The sequence below is a fragment of the Artemia franciscana genome, chromosome 10 (assembly GCF_032884065.1).
Source record: "Artemia franciscana chromosome 10, ASM3288406v1, whole genome shotgun sequence".
Taxonomy (NCBI): domain Eukaryota; kingdom Metazoa; phylum Arthropoda; class Branchiopoda; order Anostraca; family Artemiidae; genus Artemia; species Artemia franciscana.
In genome coordinates this window covers 47564926-47590786 of record NC_088872.1, presented here as the reverse complement: position 1 = coordinate 47590786, position 25861 = coordinate 47564926, and the positions used below count along the sequence as shown (strand labels likewise).

The window sequence follows — 25861 nt, the reverse complement described above, 5'->3', positions numbered from 1 at the left end:
CTTCTTGGCTCCTCCTTGGCAACGAATCGGAAAAATCATACATGGAAAAAACAGGAAAATGGTCTGAGATATCACTCATCAATATAGAATTTCGCACCAACGTCAAAGATGAAAAAATATTATCAAGCAAAGAAGCGGTAGTGTTAGTTATGCGAGTTGGAATGCATGCAGAAGGTAGTGTTCCACAAGCGAGCATTGTCGAAAGAAAATCCAAGGACGAGGATGACCTCCGGTCACACAAATTAAGGTTGAAGTCGCCCATAATTACAAGTTCACATGAATGAAGTTGGATTATTTTCCAAGACCTCATCAAGAATCTGAAGGAAAGAGGGAACAGACCCACTAGGAGACCGGTATATATTACCAATAATCAAAGCTTTAGCTTGGGTTTTAATCTCAATAAATATGGATTCAAAAATTCCTTCTTCATTTCCTGACAGTTCATGTCTAACAGAGTACGGAAGACATTCCGAAACATAAACAGCAAGGCCACCTTTAGCCATCCTACTTCGATTCAAATATTCCATCTTGTACCCAGGGAGATGCAATAGAGATCCGTTTTTCGGATCAAGGAAAGTCTAAAAAAGACCAATGAAGTCAGGGTGGCCACTACGCACTATTTTTTTCAACTTATCAAACGAAGAGCAAAGACCCTGAACATTAAGCTGAAGTACAGAGAATCTACCATCTCGTTTGGATACTCGATCTAAATCAGATACGTATTTACTGCTAACTGAAAAATGGGGATTTGATGGTGATTTGTTAGACTGACCTACTGAATTATTTATCAAACTAAGAACATCAATTGGGTTATTTTGAAGATGAGATAGTCGCTCACCCAAGGAGGAGATGTCACCCAAACTAGAGTCAGACAAATTAAAAAAAAACAAAAAAAACTATGATCCATCATGCGCCACCCACCACCCAGCTTGGCATCTTCATAACAATGACATGTGGACAGCAACTAGGCAAACAGAACGATGAACTCATTTTTTGTGAAAAAAGAAACTGAAACAGAAAAAATAAAGGACAAAAACAGAAAACTTGAATAAGAAAAAAACTTGTATACAAAATGAAAAACAACAAAAACATAACTAAATCTCCCAATCCAGGAGAAAAATTTATATATCATAACTTACGAAAAAAAAAACCAAAACAACAACAACTAACAAACATCAAACAAATCACTAAAAAAAAATGAACAAATCACACATATTACTCATCACCTCCGACTATCACAGTGGGGGAGGGAACCACAGAGGTCGCATTACTAGATAGTTTAAAGGGATCAAAACATGAGTCCTCTATTCGCAACCAAGTCTTACTCTTTGAAGACTTTTTCGCTTCAATCCATACACTAATCCCTTTCGTTATTACTCGGGTTTCAGCAACTCTAGTTGAAGTGTCAGATGACGTGTCAGATGTCTGAATCATTCATAAATTAATGGTATATCCTCCTAAGGTGATGTATTATTTGACTGTCTACTTGGAAAAAAAAACTGCCACACAAGATGATTTTAAGGGATTACCGTGGATTAGTAATCCGAAAGGACTGTAGGAAGCAAAGAAAGGAGTTGTTTAAAATTATGAACTAAGAGTTGTCAAAAAGGAGGCATCTCCCCTCATATGGAAAATGTAGCTGAACTTGATGATTCAATAGGTGTTTCAAGGCGGTTTCGCTGAGAGCAGCATTTACAGTAGCTCCTTACTAAAAATTACTGTTTGTATACTGTATTTTATATTGTTTTTCCAATAGAAAGACGTCCTCTTTACTAGAGAAAGACTTCCTTCCCAGTAGAAAAATGTCCTCTTCGATACAGAAAGACGTCCTTCGTGTCATAAGTTTTGTTCGATTTTATGGGTCATCTTCAAACTGTAATGTCTCGCTGATTACTTATTCGATTTTATTGACTTTAGCCACACTATACTCCAGATCGTTCGCCAACCGACTATAGATTTTTTTTCAAGCAGTTCGGTAGCTTTCTGGTCGGTAGAACCTTTTCCAATCTGGACGTGGTGAAACGACCGTCGTTGACTTTATTGAATCCCGAGCACCGTATTTTTTTCTGATGGAATTAAATGACTTGCGTTACAATGATATAAGCGCAGTGAAGTAAATGGTGAATCAAATTTAATCTTCGATTAAATTGAATAAGTAATCAGTGAAATCTTACAGACTGAAGAAGACTCATAAAATCAGATAAAACTTCAGAAACAACTAAATAGAAATACGTTCACGAGAGACTTTCCCTCTTATGTATTATAGTGCTCAAAGTGGTTAACGCATCTCATATTTTTTTATGATTTTATAGGAGAGCATCATAATGTTTCGTAATTTTTTTTGCGAGAGGATTTTTCATCTTAGTGTCTGAATTAGGACATAAATATGTGAAAATTATAGAAATGTCTGCCCAGGTACTTCAGCATGAAGGGGGGGGGGGCTACTAGTCCCTGTTCATATCGGTTCCTGAGATGGCCACTTCTCCTATATAGTTTTTTGTATATTCTCACGTAGTTTACTAATATCTTATGTTTGTTTCCATGTTATATTTTATGTACCTGCCTGATATAGTGACCTTGTTACCTTGGATACATAAAGACACGTTAGGTAGGCCTTCAGCTCCAGGACCGAAATTTTTTATCACACTCATCGCCGCTACCCATTCGTTAGAAGGATTTAAATGTACTACAGTCTATAGAAGAAGGAACGTCAATTAAATCTAGTAACATCCAAAGAGCGCGGACACCAGGAAACTCCTCCAGCATCTTCTAAATGAGAAGTAGCTGCATTAAAATATTAGTTATTTGTTATTTGAAGAGTTTTGTATCCGTAAAACTATTAGGTGTCGTGTATACTGGGTGCTTCGTGTATCAAAAATCTAACTTCTTAGGTCCCGACCATCCTTGTTTGACGTTTTGGGGCTACTCCTCCTGCTATCTATTTTGTAATAGGGCTCTCTATATTATTCTATCAAATACAGTACTTGATAAATGGGCTAAATTGATGTAGTCGTAATCGAAGTTCTCTATCCATCGCTTGCGTGGTCTGCCTCGTGGATGGAAGCCAGGCAAAGATCCTTTAAGTGCGAATTTTGGGAGGTGGCTGGGCTCCACTTGTTTGACGTGGCCGAAACAATGGATTTGCAGTTTCTGATGTTACCGAGAGTGATTTCAGTCGACTGGAGCCTTTGGCGCACTTCCGTATTTCTGATGTGGTCAGTGTATTTGATTCTTGCGATGTGATGGAGATGAAATCGCGGTAGAAGATATTCGCACAATACTAAGCCCTTTTTTCATGATTTCAAGAGAGGTGGTTTCTTGGCTAAATGGGAGATGGTGTTAAGCCACTCCTCTCCACCATTGTACAGAGGTCTTTGTCAATAAATCTGGATCCGCCGTCCTGCCGCAGCTGTCCTCCTATAGAGGATCCTCCCACGATGGTGTTCTGCGTCGCCATATAATTTAACCCATATGTGGGAGAAAGTTTGTAACTAACGGGGATATCCACACACCGGTGGGTCCTGCTCAGTGTACATCCGAGGGGCTTTCTTCGCCCTCCACCTATATTATAACCCCCGGGCGAAGGTGCCTCATCATCTATTACGGACCCCCAAGGAGTAGGTCCCCACTTGGCCTGCGCCTCCTACCTAATGGAGGTACCCTACATATCTGTAGAGCATTCCCCTATCTCTTGGCCCCGTGGGAGGCCACTACTAAGAGGGGAATGTAATTGAGCCTTTATGAAAATCATCCTTACAATATGAGCTAAGAACCCAACATTAGTGAAATCTAGATTTAGTACTCTTAAAATTTTTTTGAGATTTGCAGAATTAAATAGAAGAAATAATTAAATTTCATTTTCTGGCCTTTAGTAGCCTCGGTCTTGGAAGGTATCAGACATACTTTTTAAATGACTGTGGAGGAGCTGATACTAATAAATTAAGTTTGACCTAAGAGTGAAGCTCAAAATACCAATCTATGGACTCCTTCCTATGGACTGTTGCATAAGAATGTTTAATAGTGTGCTCAGCACATTTACAGCTGATTCAATATTGGTTCATCCAGCTCTAAAACTCCTAGGAGGCAGTCACAGGTGTAACTTAGGTCCAAGAGTAGAAAGTGCACCGTTAGAAAACGTATCGCTCCCTTATAACAATTCTCAAAAGCAAATTTCGACCTAAGCTACCTCCAGCCACCCGCATCCCCCAAAATGTAATAGCTGCGACCATGGTAATGAGGGCTGGGATGTGTGGGACTTCAAGGTACAAAAAAGAAGAATTCTTAGAATAGTTTTAATACATAGTCCGTAAGTTGGGAATAGAATGGCAGGCGTCGCAGATTATGCTTGAAAAAAATTTCGAATGGCCTAAAAAAAAACACAATATATCTCGTATGATTGTCTTTGAAATCTAGTTGAAACTTTAAATGCTGTTTCAAATTTAAAGCCTAGCTTGAGCCTATGACTTTATTTCAGTTTATTTTTTAATTTGCAAGTATATCTAACATAATGTTATATGGTTCTCAAATCAGGGGGAGGGTGGGGGCCAGGCACGTACGCAGGAATTTTTTTTTTCGGGGGGGGGGGGGGGCAAAACCTTCGAAACAGCAGATATAAAGTAGCACTTTTTTTATTTAGTAATGCAAAAAGCACGTATATTGAAAAATACAGACTAACTTTAATCTGGTAATATTGTAGCGGATGGGGGGAAGAAGACTGAAGCCTCAAAAGTACGTCAAAGCACCAAAAGCACCAAACTCGTCAAATCACTGAACGCCTCCCCCCAACTCCCCCAAAGAGAGCGAATCCAGTACGGTTACGTCAATCACGTATCAAGGACATTTGATTATTCTATCCACCAAGCTTCATCTCGATTCCTCCACTCCAAGTGTTTTCCAAGATTTCCCACTCCAACTCCCCCCAATGTCAAAAGATCTAATCAGGATTTGAAATAAGAGCTTTGAGACATGCATTCCTTCTAAATATCAAATTTCATTAAGATCCGATCACCTATTCATAAGATAAAAATACCCCAATTTTCATGTTTTCCAAGAATTTCGGTTTCCCCCTCCAACTCCCCCCAATGTCACAGGACCTAGTCGGAATTTAAAATTAGAGCTTTAAAGCACAAGATCCTTCTAAATATCAAATTTCATTAAGATCTGGTCACCCTTTCTTAAGTTACAAATACCTCATTTTTCCAAATTACCCCCCCCCCCCAACTCCACTAAAGAGAGCAGATCCGGTTCGGTTATGTCAGTCACATATCTTAGACAGGTTTTTATTCTTCCCATCCAGTTTCATCCTGATCTTTCCGCTTGAAGTATTTTCTAAGATTTCTGGTCCCCCCCAACTGCCCCCCTCCCCCAATGACGCTGGATCCGGTTGAGATTTGAAATAAGAGAACTGAGTTACGAGGTCCTTCTAAATATGAAGTTTCATGAAGATCCAAACACTCCTTTGTAAGTTAAAAATACGTCATTTTTTCTAATTTTTCAGAATTAATCCCCCCCCCCCAAATAGAGCGGATCTGTTCCAATTATGTAAATCATGTATCTAAGACTTCTGTTTATTTTTCCCACCAATTTTCATCCCGATTCCTCCAATCTAAGCGTTTTCCATGATTTTAGGTTCCCCCCAAACTCCTCCCAATGTCACCAGATCCGGTCAGGATTTAAAATAAGAGCTTTGAGACACGATATCCTTCTTAATATCAAATTTCATTGAGATCTGATCACCCGTTCGAAAGTTAAAAATACCTCATTTTTTCTAATTTTTTAGAATTAACCCCCCCCTTACTAACCCAAAGAGAGCGGATCCCTTCCGTTTATGTCAATCATGTATCTAGCACTTGTGCTTATTTTTCCCAATCTAGGTGTTTTCCAAGATTTTAGGTTTCCCCCCCCCCCAACCCCCCTCCCCAATGTCACCAGATCCGATCGGGATTTAAAACAACAGCTCTGAGACAGGGTATCCCTCTAAACATCAAATTTCATTAAGATCTGATCAACCGTTCGCAAGTTAAAAATACTTCATTTTTTCTATTTTATTTCGAATTAACGCCCCCCCCCCAGATGGTCAAATCGGGAAACGACTATTTCTAATTTGATCTGGTCCGATCCCTGATACGCCTGCCAAGTTTCATCGTCCTAGCTTACCTGGAAGTGCCTAAAGTAGCAAAACCAGGACCGACTGACAGACCGACAGAATTTGCGATTCCTATATGTCACTTGGTTAATACCAAGTACCATAAAAACGTAGATTTTAATGAAAAACGATAGTTTCCAAAATTGATCCATTAAAAGCTGTACTTTATCCTGAAAATGGGGGGGGGGGGATAAACGCCCTAATATCAAGGATAATTCTATTTTGCTGTGGAAAGCACTCTCTTTTCAAAAAAAAAAAAAAATAAATAACAGTACAATTGCTAATTACTTCAAAGAGGGTAAAAAGATAGACAGAAAATGGGTTAATAATTGGGCAGTGACTTGACTGGATAATTGCATGGTGTAAAATCCCCCCAAAAAGGCTTCAAACATGTATATAGATTCTTAATAAATGTCGTACTTTTGCCAGAAATCCCAAGAAACCATGAGGAAATTACACATTTCACAAATTTTTTTTTTTTTGGGGGGGGGGGGAGGTGGGCCCGAAGGCCCCCCCCCTGCGTACGTGCCAGGTGGGGGCTAAAAACATATCTTGTCTTGGTGGAAGTTAATCTTGCTATGCCACTGGCTGATAAAACTAGTTGTAGAGAAGGAGTTTTACACAATTCACCTTCTTCTCTCTGTTTTGAAATAATATCATCTTTTTATTTTGCAGAATTGTAATTTAAGCTAGTATTCTTTCGTTTATTTTTATTAAACACAATAAATTAAATTTAATTAAACGAAATTCTGTGTTCTATTCGTGGTGTGTGGTTGTCTTCTCTGCGCTTGATTCCCAGGCCTCAGGTATGTTCTCTGTTTTTTTTTTATCCTTCTAGCTGTTGCTTATATTGTATCCGCCCATAAATATATTGCCTATATTGAATTTATTGCTTGTATATTATTTTTTTGTTCTTATCCCCCTTGTATCCATGGCCATGGAGCCTTTCGAGGGGAATTAAGTGTAGTGTAATAAGTGTATTGTAATTCAATTTTGAATTGTATTTTGTATTGTATTCTATTTAATACTAATAAACTTCTCTTCTCTCTCTTATCTCTCTCTCTCTCTCTCTCTTAAAAGTTCTAACCAAACCTTTTTTGTAATAACAGGATTTGATTTACTGACTATAATTTTTTCAGTTGCTAAAATCCCGAGATGCTTTCCGCCAAAATAGACCTCATGAGTTGTCGAACCAGCAATGTGGTGTCATTGAAGGAGAATTTGCTGTTTGCATGACATTGGCGCACGCACTAGAGCTGCTTACAACACATGGAATACGTCCATTTTACTTGTTCTTACAAAGTAATTATTTATTGCTTTTCTTATTCTTTTTTGTTTTTGATGATTCTTTTTATCTTCTCTTACATTTTTTTCCTACTTAAACGTTTTTCATTTTATATTCACACACGACGTGTGTGTGTGTGTGTGTGTGTGTGTGTGTGTGTGTGTGTGTGTGTGTGCGTGTGTGTGCGTGCGTGCGTGTACAAACGCACACACACACACACAGGGGGCCTTAGGCCAGGAGGGACCTAAGGCCCTCCCGGCCCCCCTGGATCCGCTCCTGCGTAGATATCACGTTTGGGATTCAGGCATGAAAGTATAAATAAGGTATCAGAGCAGCTTATTGCGGAAGATAGAGACATCTATTAAATGGATAATACAAAAGAATTTACTGTATTTTTCCAAAGGAAATATGTCTACATTGGTAAGTTTAAGTCAGATGTATTGTTCCAGAATAAAAGCAGACCAGCATTTTTAAATTACATTGCTTTTATTATGTAATTTTTAGTAAAATGTCATGCTTTTAAGCTAAATAAGCATTATATATCCAATAATGTCACTTCCCAAATCTTTGAGCTGAAGTTTCCTAATACTAAACGGCTTTTTTCACAACATTTGGGCAAAATGAGGACGGCAATCTTAGAGTATATCTAATTTCGCTCGGTTCATTGCTGGGTGCTGGGTTTGCTGGGATTGCTGGATGCATTTTGAAACCAGAAGCCGTTTGAGAACTGAAAGTTGACTTGGACGTGAAATCATTTGAAGATAGAAAAAAGTTCTTCCCTTTAGTCGATAGTGTGATAAGTTAGGAAGTGCAAGCATTATTCTTAGCTGCTGATGAAATGTCAAAACAGTTTTTCTTGCATTATGTCTTGAAGAACTTGACTTCAGCTGCCAAGTATGTTTATAATCGAACTCAAAGTGGTGACTCTTTGTTTTTTCTGAAAAGCTTGTGTTTTCTACACCCTGCACGGATGTCTAAACCAAAAGATGTCCCAGACTTACTATTTGTTGCTCGAAAATTTTCTATCCTGTTGAAAATGGATCCCCTCTGACGAATTCAAACTAGTACAACACTATTTGAGTATGTGTAGTGGACAGAACTGCTGTGTTCCTCATTTAGTCAACAGTACCCCGACTATAGGCAGATTAACAAAACACTGAAGCATACTGAAAGAAAAATAGAATTCCTGAAAGAAAGATTCCTGACTGAAAGGAAAATAGAATACTGAAAGAAAAAATAGAAAATAGAAAAACAGAAAAAAATAGAAAAAAATAGAAAAATAGAATATCAAGCTGGTGGTGTCTAATTTTATTATAACCTTTATATGGTCTAAACTTTGCATTGAAAATGTTCAAATTAATGGGCTTTTAAGTATTTACGGTAAAGCAAGCATAAAAAGGAGAATGGAAGAATGCCAGTCATTGTAATTTGAAAATTGTTAAATAGGAAGAAAAAACTTGATAATTAAAAGTAAAAGGCATGGAACAAGCAACAGTCAGAATCACATTTAATTTAAATGAAAATGTTGTGAAAATGAAAGTGAAATTGAAATCTGCTGTTAGAAGACTAATAGAAACAAGAGCTAAGAGCTCATATGACACTTGTGACGGGGCAAGAAGAGCCAAGAGCTCATATGGAATGAGCTCTAACAAAATTCTAAGTATCAATAGATTGATTTAAAAGGAAGATCAGTGGCTTAATGCCGGTCAAGATTTAAAATAAGAGCTCTGAGTCATGATGTTCTTCTAGATATCAAAATTCATTAAGATCCGATAACCTACTCGTAGCTTATAAATACCTCATTTTGTCTAATTTTTCCTCTCCCTTTAGCCCCCAGATGGTTGAATCTGGGAAAACGACTTTATCAAGTCAATTTGTGCAGCTCCCTGACACGCCTACCAATTTTCATGTCCTAGCACGTCCAGAGCAACCAAATTCGCCAAATCACTGAACCACTCCCCCCAATCGCCCCAAAGAGAGCAAATCCAGTACGCTTACGTCAATCACATATCAAGGACATTTGCTTATTCTATCCACTAAGCTTCATCCCGATTCCTCCACTCCAAGCGTTTTCCAAGATTTCCGATTTCCCTTTCCAACTCCCCCCCATTGTCAACATATCTGGTCGGAATTTAAAATTAGAGCTTTAAAGCAAAAGATCCTTCTAAATATCAGATTTCATTAAGATCTGGTCACCCTGTTCTTAAGTTACAAATACCTCATTTTTCCGAATTACCCCCCCCCCCAACTCCACCAAAGAGAGCAGATCTGGTCCGGTTATGTCAGTCACGTATCTTAGACATGTTTTTATTCTTCCCATCCAGTTTCATCCTTATCTCTCCGCTTTAAGTATTTTCTGAGATCCCCCCCAACTGCCCCCCTAATGACGCTGGATCCGGTTGAGATTTAAAATGAGAAGTAAATGTGAAGTTTCATGAAGATCCGATCACTCCTTCGTAAGTTAAAAATACGTAAAAATTAATTTTTTTTAATTTCTCTGAATTAGAACCCCCCACCCCAATAGAGCGGGCCCGTTCCAATTATGTCAATCACTTATCTGAGACTTCTGCTTATTTTCCCCACCAAGTTTCATCCCGATCCCTCCAATCTAAGCGTTTTCCATGATTTTAGGTTCTCCCCCCAAACTCCCCCCAATGTCACCAGATCCGGTCGGGATTTAAAATAAGAGCTTTGAGACACGATATCCTTCTAAATATCAAATTTCATTAAGATCTGATCACCAGTTTGTAAGTTAAAAATACCTAATTTTTTCTGGTTTTTCAGAACTACCCCCCCAACTACCCCAAAGAGAGCGAATCCGTTCCGGTTATGTCAATCAGGTATCTAGGACTTGTGCTTATTTTCCCCACCAAGTTTTATCCTGATCCCTCCACTCTAAGTGTTTTCCAAGATTTTAGGTTTCCCTCTCCCAGCTCCCCCCCCCCCAATTTCATCAGATCCGGTCAGAATTTAAAATAACAGCCCTGAGGCACGATATTCTTCCAAACATCAAATTTCATTAAGATCTGATCAACCGTTCGTAAGTTAAAAATACTTCATTTTTTCTATTTTCTCCGAATTAACCGCCCCCACTCCCCCTCCCTGATGGTCAAATCGGGAAAATGACTATTTTTAATTTAATCTAGTCCTGTCCCTGATACGCCTGCCAAATTTCATTGTCCTAGCTTACCTGGAAGGGCCTAAAGTAGCAACACTGGGACCGACAGACAGACCGACAGAATTTGCGATTTTTTTTCTCATAAGTCACCGGATCAAAATTCTGAGATAGCCATTTTATTCGCCATAGTCGAAAAGCCTAATAACTATGTCTTTAGGGATGACTTACTCCCCCGCAGTTCTCGTGGGAGGGGCTGCAAGTTAAAAACTTTGACCTGTGTTTACATATAGTAATGGTTACTGGGAAGTGTACAGACGTTTTCAGGGGGATTTTTTGGTTTAGGGGGAGAGTAGGGGGATACGTGGGAGGATACTTCCATGGGGAACTTTTCATGAGGGAAGAAAATTTCAATGAAGGGGGCGCAGGATATTCTAGCATTATTTGAAAAAACAATGAAAAAATAAATATGAAAAGTATTTTCTACTGAAAGTAAGGAGCAGCATTAAGACTTAAAACGAACAAAAATTATTACGCATATGAGGGGTTTACCTCCTCGTTATACCTCACTCTTTACGCTAAAGTATTTTTTAGTAATTTCAACTATTTATTCTACGGCCTTTGTGATTCAGAGGTCATTCTTTAGGAATTGGGACATTTAAGCTTTAGTGTAAAGAGCGAAGTTTCGACGAAGGTAGAACCCCCTCATATACGCAATAAAAACATACGAATATAGAAGTTCGTTGCGTAAGTTAATTTGTAAGCTACGGATAATTTTTACCAATGAAATCGTTTGTAAAAAATTAAATTTTATTTGTCTTTTTAAGTAATCAAAAAATTGGAGGGGAACTAGGCCGCTTCCCTCACTCCTTTTTTCTCAAAATTTTCCGACTAATTGCAATTAATTAATATGCAAATTTTGTTTTAATTACTTATGTGCGGAGAGCCAAGATCGAAACATGCATTAATTCAAAAACGTACAGAAATTAAAGAAAAAAACAAGTTTTTTTAAATGAAAGTAAGGAGTAACAGTAAAACTTAAAACGAACAGAAATTACTCCGTATATGAAAGGGGCTTTTCATCCTCAACGCCTCGCTCTTTACGCTAAAGTTTCTTACTGTTTTAAAAATAGAGTTAAGAGAAAGAGTCAAACTTTAGCGTAAAGAGCGGGGCGTTGAGGAGGAAAAGCCCCTTTCATATACGGAGTAATTTCTGTTCGTTTTAAGGTCTACTGTTGCTCCTTACCTACATTTAAAAAAACTTGTTTTTTTTTATTTAATAGATTAAAGGAACGTGCTATAGTACCGGAAAGGAGAAACAAGAAGGAGGAATTGGATTTGTAATTTGTCATCCTATGTTACAGACTAGAGTGACAAGACAGTAATTCTTGGTAGCATTATACGTACCCCGAGGAGAACTTGACGAGCTTGTTGGGCGTAAGCAAAAGATTTGGGGCTATAGCTGGGATTCGACTTACATTTAGATAAGATATGGTAATATCTATCTTCAAAAGGCTACCACAAGCTCTAGTAGAGCTGAATTTTCTTCAGATGTCTATTAGGGGAAAACAAAAACGAAGTCATGGTTGCAGCTGTAGGTGCAACCTATTAAAAGACAAACTTTAGCCCATAGGATCTACGAGTTGAAAAACGCATAAAAAAAAAACAAAAAAAACTGCCAAATTAGAAAAAATGGCCATCTAACACCGACTCAAGAACGGCAGCTATTATTTCAGTAAGTAATAAAAGTAAAACTTTTTATTTAAAATAATGGTTGTAGCTGTAGCTGAAGCATGTTAAAAGACGAAGTATAGTCCATAGTAACAAAAAGATAAAAAAAAAGTGTCTTGAAAAAAACTGCCAAGTTAAAAAATCGCCTTCCAAAACTGATTACAGAATGGTAACTATTATTTTTCTTAAAAAGAAAAGTTTCTAACGAAAAGAAAAAAAGAAAATGCAAAGGGGGCATGGGGGTCAGTCATCCTGTGCTTTCACCCACCCTTCCTGCTTACCTTCCCCAGGTTTTTCCAAGTACCCATTTAGAGCTGGGTCGACTCTGGCTGAGCTTATAAAGTCACGTCACTAACCCCCATCCCCGCTAGTAGTGGAGAAAAATAAAATAAAAAAGAGGACACATCAGTGCTGCCTCTGCGTAAAAGTGATTTTCCTTATTGTTTCATGGCAGGGGACTGTATGTTTTTATATAGAGATTTTGGACCATGGTGATTTCAGCGATTTTCTTTTTTTCGATTCAACGCAATTTTTTGTGGGTTTACGGCCATTTTTTGAAATTCTCATAAATTTATTTTGAGAAAACATTTTATTTTTAAGAGTAATTGTGATAACAGTTGCTACTACTACTACTACTGCTACTACTACTACTACTACTACTACTACTACTACTACTATAACTACTACTACTACTACTACTACTACTGCTACTACTACTACTACTACTACTACTACTACTACTACTACTACTACTACTACTACTACTACTACTACTACTACTACTACTACTACTCCTACTACTACTACTACTACTACTACTACTACTACTACTACTACTACTACTACAACTACTACTAATACTACTAATACTACTACTGCTACTACTACTACTACTACTACTACTACTACTACTACTACTACTACTACTACTACTACTACTACTACTACCACCACTACTACTACTATTACTACTACTACTACTACTACTACTACTACTACTACTACTACTACTACTACTACTACTACTACTACTACAACTACTACTACTACTATACTACTACTATTACTACTACTACTACTAACAAGTAACTGCAGCACTAAGCCGCATGAGGCCAACACAGCTACACATGCTCCTCCATCCCAATCTAGTCAACGGCTCCCTCTTTACAACTTTTCAGGAAGTTCCCATTTCCTTCAAATCTTTCTTTATGACATACTCCCACCCCAACCGCGGACTTGAATTATACCAAACCTTGACTTATGAGCAACAAACCTATGTTTGACACTACATAGTAACTATAATAAATGCTTACTGCGCATCATAATGTACCAAAGTACACAACTGACGGACCAGGAAAAACAAGAACAAGACACAATGAAAATAAACTACAATCTTAGGCATTGACAAGCTTATTGACATACATTCAAAAAAACAGAATGAAAATTTAGACGCTTTTGAAACGACGTGGTTCTTCATTGGAGAGTATATAAGTGTCTAATGACTCCATATATGGTTGATACAGTGGTGTTGCTAGTCCAAAGGGGTAGCAGAAGAAGGTATTTTACATATTTGTAGAAACACTTTCTGATATCAGCAATATCACTGAGAGTGAAAAGCTTCCAAAAAGGCGAAAGAGCAAGGAAATGCGGGACTATAAAAGCATTGCATAAAGAGAACCTAGGATATGGCGACTAGACTTGAAATTCATAGCAACTGAAAGGCCATAAGCTTTCCTACTTTTATTCGCCCTAAAAATCTGAACACAATTCGTGTTGCAACCAAATTTTCTGCAATTGGCACTCCAACTGTTCATGTTCATGAACTGGATGGGTACCCAGAGACAAAGACTCTGGCTCTTGGGAACAGCGATCAAAAACCATGAATTCAGTTTTGCTCTCGTTGAAGTTTAGTCCAATGTGGTCATATTCATCCGGCAGTACGTGGAAATTCTCTTCTATTCCAGTTGGAATAGAATTTATTCCAGGGTGCTTGACTAAAATTCAGAATATTATCAGCGTAATTCGCTAACGAGACTTTAATCTCTCTAAATAGGCAAATCATAAGACCTTTTTTGAGGTTTGTTATTATCGAATAGGATGGAGAAGCCATAGATCCATGTCTAATATCTTTCTTAATTAGGAATTGCAAGGCAAGCTCAATAACGGTAGGTGATACAATAATCTTAACTTTAGTGTTCGGCCTCCTATAAATATCCCGAATACGCATTACACCTGAGGAATTTCCTCCACGTCTTATATTGGCAGGATAAAAAAGAACACAAAATTTTACATAAAAAAATTTAAAAATCAAATTCAAGTTTTCTAGGAGTCATATACTCCCTAACGATATCCTCTGTTATAGATTCTTTTCTTTTTTTATGGTCAAGGACGATGGGTGTTAATTTCTGAATTAAAATCATCTTGACTTCTCCAGTTAGCATTGCTCCCGAAGTATAACTCTGTCTAATTTTTTTCAATGTTTCATCACTTTCTAATAGGAAACTTAGGTATTGAAATGCTACGTCAACTGAGCAATCACCACCTTTTTCCCGATGCTCTCTTAACGTATCTTGGCCACCAGAGTAAGCATATTTATTTATCTTTTTTTTAATTGTCTCTTCTGAATCTGTCAGAAAAATTGATGAATTTGGGTTACTGGCAGACATCTTTGTGTTAGCACCTTGCAATCCTGGAAAAAATTTACAGTGGAACAGAGCAGGTTTTTGAAATTTCATTTGGGTCGCTACGTCACGTGTCATCCGGAAATACGGATCTTGATCAATGCCACACACAATCAAACAAGGTACGTCAGTTTTGCCGTTGAATATCTGTGGGAATGACGATGAAAAGGATGGCGCTGCTTGCATGAAAGGAAACGACAACTTTCCCATGCAGTCACTCTCAAGAAATCCAAAAATGTTCTTGTTCTGATTGAGTGTAACCCGTTTGTTGAGTCTAGCAAGAGTCTCCTGGAACCCGATACTTTGCCCCATATACTCCATATTCCTAAAAATGAATGTGTTCTCTGAACGAAATCCGATCGCAATGATATCTTTAATGTTTTGAATTGCCATTTCTTTTACTTCTTCTAAAGTTAATTTATCTTTCCAGTAATATTTTTCGTTATCACTTATCTGTATAATAAGTGGAACATTAAAAACATCCTGGAGCCATTTTGTAAAAAAAAACGGAATCAAATGCCCTAAATGCATTGCATCTGAGGAGGGGCCACGACCTGTATACAAGAAAAATTTCTTTCCCTTCTCAACGTTATCTAGAAGGGTGTGAAGGTCTCGATGGCTAAAAAATACGCCCCGTCTTAGAAGGGGATGAACTTCATTAACCTTTGCAATTCTTTTGAATCGCTGTATTAGGGAGTCATCTACTGCAGTACATCCGAATTTCTTTATGAGCTTGTCATAATCAACTCCTTTCACAGATGAGGTAACAACATTCCATGGATCCACAGAATCTTCTACTTCCTTTTCCCCGTTTCGACCTTTGATGATGTGTGTCTGCAGCTCTTTCTCATAAACGATTTCTTCGCTCACCTTTTCTCTCTTGTTTTTATCAAATTTTTTAGCCTCAACCTCGTTCTTGGACTGAGATGATTTTGTCATTGCTTTAGGTTCTATACCCTCATTGGCTGTTTTGACATCATTTTTTCTCCCTTTTCGATTTACATATTTAACAATAGCCCAATAAATTGATATTCCAGCAGATACAACTGAAGTGCCAATGAACAAATATTTCAACATTATTTTTCAAATACTTTCTGGTACTTTTTTTTAATAATTGATAATAGCATGAATTGGTAGTTTTATTGTGTAAATGACGTCATGGCTCATGATGTTGACGTTATGGTTTACTATGTAAATGACATAATGGTTAAAAATGATGGCACTCGGTATACGCTGCTATGATGTTTATACAATTTGAAATGGTTTCATAAGCAAAATTCTGTCATCAAATAAAGTGTTTTATTAAAATCTTTACGTTTTTATAAATAAATAATACCTTGCTTGTTTAATTCTTCAAATTTGTTATTCTTTCTATGCTGTAGAGTATCTTGCAGCCTTAGCTTTATTCAACATGATGCAAGCTCAGAAAAATTTAGAAAATATTTACCTCCCGTTTTTCAACAATTTTGCTTTGGTTTTTGATTCCTTAGTTTTGTTGTTCTACTAGATTCTTTTTGTTTCTATTCGTTGGGATACCAAGCATTCTTTGAGCTAGCCAACTTGAAAAAATTCAACAAAAAGCACATTAGCTGTGGCTGACAGTTGTATACAATCTATTCTCTGATTTAGATTCTCTATAATCAGGGTTGCAGCGGTAGTTAGCGACACAGTGAGAGACGATAATGTCCCATACTAAAAATACAATAGCTCATAACTCTTTAAAATAGCGTCAGATCAAAACAAGAAGTACATTATAAGAACTACCTTGTCCAAAATCATTACATGGGAAACGTACCGTCTCTTGGCTTGAACAACAAGGAAATTTCCTTTATTCCTGTCCTTTATTATAAGCTGAGGAAAAAAAGACACGCAAGTGCTTCCTATGCAAGAAAATTGACATTGTACACTCCTATGCAGGCAAGATTTGAGCTCTTCTTGAACGAAAGATTCAGGAATGGGGAGGGATAGATAGCATAAAAGCATCCATCGCATAAAAACTGTTTTATTTAAACGAAAAGTCGGGTGATGCATATTTCCATTATGTGCAAACTGAAATGATAAAAATTCACCCACAAATGGAATTTTGAGGGTTTATTTATGGAATGGGTTGACAGTATGGTTACAAAACTTGATAACTATAACGAGAGAGCGAGTGGGGTTGTGGTTTTATTTATTGAAAATTTAAATGTAAATATTTATAACTTTAAAACAAATTTTATTTTATGAGGTGGTGAGGTGGGGAAGAGGGCTAATGAAATAGAATTTGAGGATGGTGATTGAAGTAATAAAAAGGGTGTGATATATCCTGTGAGGGCTCCGTCTATTGAAGCACTGGCTATGACTTCTTTACAAATCTGCTACCGGACCTGATTCAATTGGACATTTTAATCCAAAAACTTATACTAATCGGGTTTTAAGTGGGAGAGCACTACAAATCACGTCATTATTGTCCAATGTGTCTTTTTAGATTTCTTACTGAATCAAACAGTTCGTGGTAACGAATTGTAGTAAGGAGCGACCCGGCTCAATAGTAACCGAAACTCTAAAAACAGAATTTTAATACCAATAGTAACATCAAAAGAACGGATTTTTGAATATATATTCGGGTTTTAAATATATAAGTTTCATCAAGTTTTGTCTTACCCATCAAAAGTTACGAGCCTGAGAAAATTTGCCTTATTTTTAGAAAATAGGGGGAAACACCCACTAAAAGTCATTGAATCTTAAAGAATCACACCATCAAATTCAGCGTATCAGATAACCCTACTGTAGAAGTTTCAAGCTCCTATCTACAAAAATGCGGAATTTTGTATTTTTTGCCAGAAGACAGATCACGGATGCGTGTTTATCTTTTTTTTTTCCCAGGGTGATCGTATCGATCCAGTGGTCCTACAATGTCGTGAGAGGGCTCATTTTAACGGAAATTTAAACTTCTAGTGCTGTTCTTAAGTGATAAAAAATTGGAGGGCACCTGGCTCCTCCCCTTGCTCATTTTTCCCGAAGTCGCTGGATCAGAATTCTGAGACAGCCACTTTGTTTAGCATAGTCAAAAAACATAATAATTATATCTTTCAGGACGACTTAATCCCCCACAATCCCCGGGGGAGGGGCTGCAAGTTACAAACTTTGACTGTTGTTTACATATAGTAAAGGTTTATGGGAAGTGCACATACTTTCGTGTTGAGGGGGAGGTGGGTCGGGGGAGGCGGTTATGTAGGAGGATCTTTTCATGGAGGAATTTATCGTGAGGGACGAGAATTTCCATGAAGGGGCTGCAATATTTTCTAGCATCGTTAAAAAAATGAGGAAATAAATAAAAAAAATTCTGCTGGAAGTAAGGAACAACATTAAAACCTAAAAACAACAGAAATTATTACGAACATAAGGGGGTTCTTCTCCACAATACCTCGCTCTTTACGCTGAAGTATTTTTAGTAATTTCAACTCTAGCTTTCGGAAAACCAAGCTTTACTGTAAAAAACCCTCATACACTTAATAAAAATATACAAATATAGAAGTTCGTTACGTAGGTTAATTTGTAAGTTAACGCATATTTATTACTAATAAAAACGTCCGTAAAAAATAAAAAAGTTCTAGTTGCCTTTTAAAGCAACCAAAATTGGAGGGCCTTAGGCCTCCTCTCCCACCCACTTTTTATCAAAATCATCCTATCAAACTATGAGAAAACCATTTAGCCGAAAAAAATAATATGCAAGTTTTATTTTAATTATTCATGTACGATGAGCCAAAATCAAAACACGCATTAATTAAATAGCGTTCAGAACTTAAATAAAAAAACAAGTTTTTTTAACTGCAAGTTAGGAGCGACATTAAAACTTAAAACGAACAGAAATTATTCCGCATATGAAAGGGGTTGTCACCTCCTCAACGCCTCGCTCTTTACGCTAAAGTTTTTTTTATTGTTTTAAAAAGTAGATTTGTGACAAAGAGTCAAACTTTAGCGTAAAGAGCGAGGTGCTGAGGAGGGTACCAACACTTTCATATACCAACGAAGTTCTGTTCGTTTTAAGTTTTAACGTCGCTTCTTACTTGTTTTCAAAACTTGTTTTTTTTTTATTTAATTTAAGCATCGTATGAGATGCGTTTTTGGTACCAATCAATGGAAACGGTTGGCGGTGACAAGGCAATCTTGCGTTTCAAGAACTTTCAAAATTCACTCCTATAGAGTTAGAAGGTCGCCTTAGACTGCGAATGTAAACACAGATGTATATGATCCATCAAATTATAATCGTGTCAAAGAACATGAAGCCATTGCAGTCTATTACGTCCATGTCCAAGGAGACTCGAGTAATAGTATGCATTTGGTAGAGGTAGTTGAGACATTGGGTGGGCAAGATTGTATGCGCATAACCATGACGGCACTTATTAAAATAGTAAATAAGTCAATGTCTCGGTTGCGCAACGTAAATTATCCAATGACTCTGTCACCAGAGGCCAGATAATGTATTGAGTTTGTAAGAAGAAATTTGACGATGGTAGTGGCGGAGGGACATCAGTTTGCGATCATTACCATTTAAACAATCAAGTTTTATACTGGGGTAGCAACTTTCGCAGACTGGCTCTTAAATCATGTAATTTAAATATTAGACAACTGTGCTTTTTACCTGTTTGTATACATATTTCCAATTATGACTTGAAATTCATTTTACCAGCGTTGACACGTTTACTGAAAGGTTAAGTTGTAGATGGCACATGGGTATACGGTTCTCTTTCTTATAAGATCATACCCAAATCATTTGAGAAGCTGTTAGTCCTAGATCTCCGATGGAAAACAATAGATAATGGTCATATGTGCTTGAATAAAATCCATTTTGTAGATTCCTATAGTTTTTCTCCAAATCCATAAGTCAGTTGACTCAAGTACAGACAAGCGACGATTTTAATAGTGTCTCCTTTCCTAAACAGCGCTTTTCGGATGATGAAATGTATGATTTGTACACGTGCAAGGGTATATACCCGAATAAATACTACGACTTTATCTCGAGGCTACGTGAGGAAAAATTCGCCACCCATCGAAGCTTTTTATGGTTCACTTCATGATCATCAATGCACTACTGCTGATTATGAATATGCTTAAAACTTTTGGGCAAAGGGAGAGTTAAAGATGGGGAAGATTATTGCAAAATGTACTTGACAAGTGGTGTATACATCATATTATATTGTCTTAAACACGGATAAAATCTTTCAGGAATTTGGTTTGGGTTTTGGTTATTATTTTTCAACTGCTCATCTGATGATGGATTTAATTTTAATAATCAGTAAAGAAGAAATAGGTCTGATTACCGATGTGGATCAGCATCTAATTATGGAGAGATCAATGAGGAAGGGGTGTTTTCCATGGGGATCGTATCTTGGAAACTTACCCGACTTGACTGGATATTTCTGGATATGAATTTGCTTTATCCGTCGGCAATGTCTCACTACTCTTTGTCGTGAGGGAATTAAAAATGGCTTGGCAATCCTTGTGCTCGAAATTTCCCCGACATTGTCTCCGTTGAGGAGAATGGACTGTAAAGATGGTTTTTTGAAATTGATGGTGAAATAGCTTTGGAACATCATGACTCGATTTTGCTTTCCTGTGCATAAACAGACTGGCGACTAAGGACGTTTTTAGACCACATAACATTTGTCTGGTAGATGGTGGGGGTATGCACTGGACACCTTCCAAACAAAAACTTGTTGACGACCTTGATCCGAAACAGAATATTGTTGTTATCATGTTCTTTTGCGATGGATGGTATCCAACAATTTCTGGGTCACAAAAATTCATAGAGCCCTCCAATTTAAGCAAAAAGCATACATGAATAAGTTGATTGACACTTTTGTTAATAAACAATCAGAAGCGATAATGAAGGTTGAAAAAGAAATCTATAAGATTATGTTAAATTCAGCCTTGGGAAAAATGTGTGAGAGCGTGCGTAATAGGAGTCGATGTGACGTAACCAACCCAAAAGAATGTGTTTGAATCACAGCCGATCCCAACTTCGCATCATTCAGTATCATAGATTCTAATATGGTCCTTTTGCAACAGATTTTTCTTATCAATATGTTTTGTGTGTATGCTAGACAGAGTTGTTGTATTTTCAACGCATTTTATATATCTTCACAATAAAATAAAATGTTTTTTAAAATTGTTTATGCCTCCGCGATAGCCCGGAAAGGAGGGGTGATCTGGCTTTCGGCCGGCCGCCGCCAGAGGCCGCCTTGTCTTTCCGGTTATGTTGCTGCTCTTGGTCAAAGATAAATGGTCATAGAATGGACTATCACAAAAGTCGGTCATCAATATCAGGCTATGGTCATGCCATTTTTTTGCTAAGCTGTTTCATTCTTCCCTACCCTTGGCTAAAAAATATAGTGTACCGGCTGCCGTGGATTTTTCATCCTCCACACCCTTGGCGAGCAATTGAAATCTCGAAAAAATTGTAAAGGTTTAAAAAGGTTGAGAAACACTGCTTCACTTATCAGTCTCTACTCAGATCAGAAACGAAAGATATCACTCTTGTCATAGAAGAAGAAGAAACCAAGGAAGATAATTGTTAGTTCAAAAAGGATTTCTTTTCCAAGACTGAAATGGCAAATCTACCATACAAGGATTCCTATCCATCAATCATTTCATCGTTAAGTCTGTTTAACGCAGAAAATATTGATGTGAGTGTAAGACATGGTTACTGTGAACAAATCTACCCCAAAGAACCGCTCTCTGAAACCATCCACTTTCAAATTTATTCTAATGAAGATTATTTCGTGGATATGTCTTCCACATTTATAGATTTACATGTAGTAGTCAAGAAATCTGACAATGAAATGCCAATTCTTACTGATGGAATACCCTATGAAAATTTTGAATTGCATAATTTTTCGACAAATCAGTGTCTACATAAATGAAACATTGGTAAGTACTACCAACAATTTTTCAAATTATACGAGCTAAATAAAGTTCATGTTGATGACACCAAAGTCATATAATGAATTGAGGGGTTTGGCCCTTGGATATGCCTATAAGACAGACATTGACACTACAGATGCACTTAGAGAGGCGACAACTAATGAATTACATGTGGTGGGGAAAATAAATCAGGAGATATTTAATATACCCAATGGCTACCACCGAATATTAAGGTGGACTTAAAATTAACGCTTGCTCCGTCCAATTTTATTTTGCGAAAAGTAGTTGGCACTTCACTTGACACAACAGTCTTTCTCATCTTGGTAATACTTCATGTATGACAACAACAGGTTATGAGTTCTCTTGCTTTGGCAATTGAGAAATTTAGATAACAAACTGTAAGTAAGGAGTGACTGTGCTCAATAATAACTAAAACCTAAAAAATGGAATTTTGGTACATATAAAAAGAATCAGGTTATCATGCTGATTCCAAATATGTAAGGTTCATCAAGGTTAGTGTTACCCATCTAAAAATACGAGCCTGAGAAAATTTCCCTGATTTTTGAAATAGGGAGAAAACATCCCCTTCAAAAAATTGAAGGAATTTTGGTGAAAATCATACCATCAGATTCATCGTACCTGAGAACCCTGCTGTAGAAATTTCAAGCTCCGGAAGTTTCAATCACGGATGTGTGTTTGTTTGTCTATTTGTTTTTTTTTTCCAGGGGTAATTGTATTGAAATAATGGTTCTAGAAGATCGACAGAAGATAAATTTGAACGGAAATTAAAAGTTCTAGTGCCCTTTTAATAGGACAAAAAAGACCGGAGGGCAGCTAGCCCCCACCCACGCCCATTTATTTACCAAATTTATTTGATCAAAATTTTAAGATAGCTATTTTGTTCAGTATAGTAGAAAGATCAAATAACTGTCTTAAGGGATAAAATGACCCCTCACTGTCCTTAGGGAGAGGCCTGTATGTTATGAAATTTGCCCATTGTTTTAGGTATAGTATTTTGTTATTGGGAAGTATTCCGACATTTTGTGAGGGGAGGGGGAGATTTTGTGCTTGTGGTGGATCTCCATTGGGAGAATCGTCCTTGGGGAGAGAAATTTCTAGGGGGGGGGGACATAAATTTTCCAGGGAAAATTTTACACTGGGGGGATTTGACAGTATTCCTGTACGAAATTCTTTTTAATTGTTTTGCATTCTGTTTACCAACTCAATTTAGCATGCGGAGATGTTCCAGAGGAAATATCTGGGGGCTATTTACCGCTTGTTTTGATTCCCGCAAAAAATTTCCACGGAAGGGGGCATTTCCGAAGTGACCGAGAAACCGATCTTTTTCCAATGAAAGTATGCGAAGGATAATTTTTCAGGCTAAATCGTCCGCAAGAAATTTTATGGAGAGGTGGATTTTCTGTGAGGATGGAACTGTATGGAAGGAACTTGGCGAGGGGGGGGGGGGGGTGAGGTTGTTTACTTTGAATGAAATTTTTACGGATGAGTTTCTAATGAGGGGACTTATCATGGAGGATGAGCCAGATTTACCTTCAGTATTTTAAAAACAAACAAAAATCAAATAAAAAAACAAGTTCTTTTAACTGAAAGTAAGAAATAACATTAAAACTACAAACAAATGGAAATAATTCCGTATTTGTAGGGTTACCCCTTCCTCAACACTTTGCTTTTTACGCTAAAGTTCGACTGTTTGTCAAATTTTTAAAGAATGGCCACTGAATCACAGGGGCCGTTTAATTAGCATAGGAAGCTTTTTTGAAAGCGCTAAGAGCTTTTCAGCGTAAAGAGCAAGGTATTACGGATGGAGCAACCCTTCATATCCGGAATAATTTCTGTTTTTTTTTTTAGTTTTAATATTGCTCCTTATTTCAGTTAAAATTTTTAATTTTTTTTCTTTAATTATACATAAGCCTTGGTGAAACTGGTGGATTTTTTGCGCATGCTTAAGGCAAGGTATGCAAGTAATGTGCTTAAAGCCTCAAAAGTTTGATTATTTTCCAAAATGCCTTAACTCTTCGTGAGGCTTCCGATAAATCTGTTGAAGGAGTCTTGGGGAAGGGGGGAGAAGTAAAGATTAACCTCTGATTCTCCTTGACTACCAGAAACATATTATAAATACAACTGTAATATCGATGGAGGAGTAAGGTGGGGGGGGGGGGGGTTGATAGTGCCTCTCTTAATACAGATAATGTCTTCATGTATGTAATATAGAAGATTATATTCATGCGTGTACGGGCAAAAACGTCGTACGGTACCAAGTACTGCTGAGATATTTCCGTTGGGACAAGGGCTATCAAGACCGTTGCTTTTTTTTTATCAAGGTTTGAACGGTAATGTTTCTCATTCTCCTGTTTATATACTTTGATTAATGTGCTATTGTTTTTCGGGGGTATTATCCCCCTCCTTGTTGTGATGTTCTTGGGGAGCATACGTGTAATAATTTTTTTTCAAAGAATTTGTTATGAAAACTGTGTTTTTAATAAATTCGACTTCGGTATTTCAGACCGTCTCCTTCCTAATTCATATTTGGAGAGGTATATTTTTTCAAGGTTGATTGTCATTCAAGAAGCAACCATTAATGAACATGAAGTATAGGCGTAAAAATATTGGTAGAAGGAGGCAGCCATAGTCTTCCTTTACTAATTTGCGAAACTTATCATTAAACAACCCGTAATAATAACCTCTAAGTAAAGTGCGGCCCTTGTCGATAGAACCCTAATTACTAAAAAATGAAGTTTCGATTATAAAATATGCACCAACAAAATCCATTACACATTCTGATTATAAATATCCAAAATACGTTGATTTTAAAGCAGTTCATTGTTGATTTTAAAGCTATTAGTATTTGAAAATAGGTGTAATTTTAGAAATAGGAGTTAACCCCTCCACTCCTGGAATGGGATGCAATATTCCCCTCGTATTGTGAAGGTGATTGTTTATTTTGAATTGACATACTTTGTTTCGAAACGAAAACACATTAAATGTCTGGAAAATATTACATTTTCTATCTAAAGTGAATGAATATTTGGTGGCCGGAGTTTACCCACCCCCTTCTTGGCGTTTACCCCTCCCCCTTGGCGTTTACCCCCCCCCCCCCCCCCCCCCCCTCATTGGCGTTTACCCCAATGAAACTACCAGCTGGAAAATACCCCTCCCCCGCGGAAAATGCCTCCAACGGGAAATACCCCCTCCCCTGTGGAAAATGCCCTGCGTGGAAAATACCTCCCTCCCTGGAAGTTGCCCCCCCCCCCCCGAAAATGCCTTCCCCCCAGAAAATACCCCCCCCCCCCCGTGAAAATAAGGCTTTCTAAATTTGAGAATTTTATTTGAGTTTTGTTTTTTATTTTCCGAAGGGGGAAGGAATTTTGGTACTTGTGTATTTTACGCCACTCATTCAAGTTTACGCTGTGTAAAGCTCGAGAACAAACCAGCTTAGTGCGAGACATGATAAAAACAAGTGACATAATAAATGGGAAATATATAATTTGGGCTATATATTTGTTTGTAGGGGGGGGGGGGGGGGTAAAGTATTTGGACAGTTTAAAGTCAGAAATCAAATCGTGCTTCATAATATGCAGAATAATTGTATCTAACACATTTTGCATACAGATCCGTGATGTTTTATCACCCCCCCCCCCTAATGTGCAAATATATAGTCCAAATTATTTTCTAAAGTAACGGAGAAACTGACGAAGAAACCGGTTTGTTCTCGAGTTTTAGACTTTTGAAACTTGAGGGGGTGGTGTATAATACATAAGTACCGATTTTTTTCATGGAGAGAGAGCTGGATTTCCTGGTATTTTTTTAAAAACGATCTGAAATTAAAATAAAAAATAAGTTTATCAACTGAAAGTAAGGAGCAACGTCAAAACTTGAAACGAAGCGACATTGTTACGAATATAAAATGAGTTGCCCCTTCCACAAGATCTTGCTCTTTACGCTAAAGTTTTGACTTTTTGTCCTTATTCTTTAAGAAA

The 25861-nt window shown here is 37.4% G+C and overlaps 3 protein-coding genes across 6 annotated transcripts in view; 2 read left to right on the top strand and 1 right to left on the bottom strand.

Moving 5' to 3' along the window:
* The window catches only part of LOC136032285 (uncharacterized), a 192898-nt gene that overhangs the window by 36558 nt on the left and 130479 nt on the right, over positions 1 to 25861 (top strand). For all 4 annotated transcript variants that reach the window (XM_065712555.1, XM_065712553.1, XM_065712552.1 and 1 more), the window contains exon 9: positions 7285 to 7447. In XM_065712555.1, the coding sequence (XP_065568627.1) occupies positions 7285 to 7447 (163 nt within the window). The remainder of the gene's footprint in view (positions 1 to 7284; positions 7448 to 25861) is intronic.
* The window catches only part of LOC136032287 (PHD finger protein 14-like), a 352444-nt gene continuing 334955 nt past the window's right edge, over positions 8373 to 25861 (top strand). Inside the window, exon 1 of the mRNA XM_065712557.1 lies at positions 8373 to 8378. The gene's annotated coding sequence lies outside the window, so the exon portion shown is untranslated. The remainder of the gene's footprint in view (positions 8379 to 25861) is intronic.
* LOC136032281 (tryptophan--tRNA ligase, cytoplasmic-like) lies at positions 14517 to 16479 on the bottom strand. Its single transcript, XM_065712543.1, has one exon. The coding sequence runs from the start codon at positions 16032 to 16034 to the stop codon at positions 14577 to 14579; it is 1458 nt and encodes a 485-aa protein (XP_065568615.1). The 5' UTR covers positions 16035 to 16479; the 3' UTR covers positions 14517 to 14576.

Excerpts from the sequence above, each read along its gene's own strand:
- LOC136032281 (XM_065712543.1), bottom strand. The coding sequence starts at position 16,034 with ATGTTGAAATATTTGTTCATTGGCACTTCAGTTGTATCTGCTGGAATA.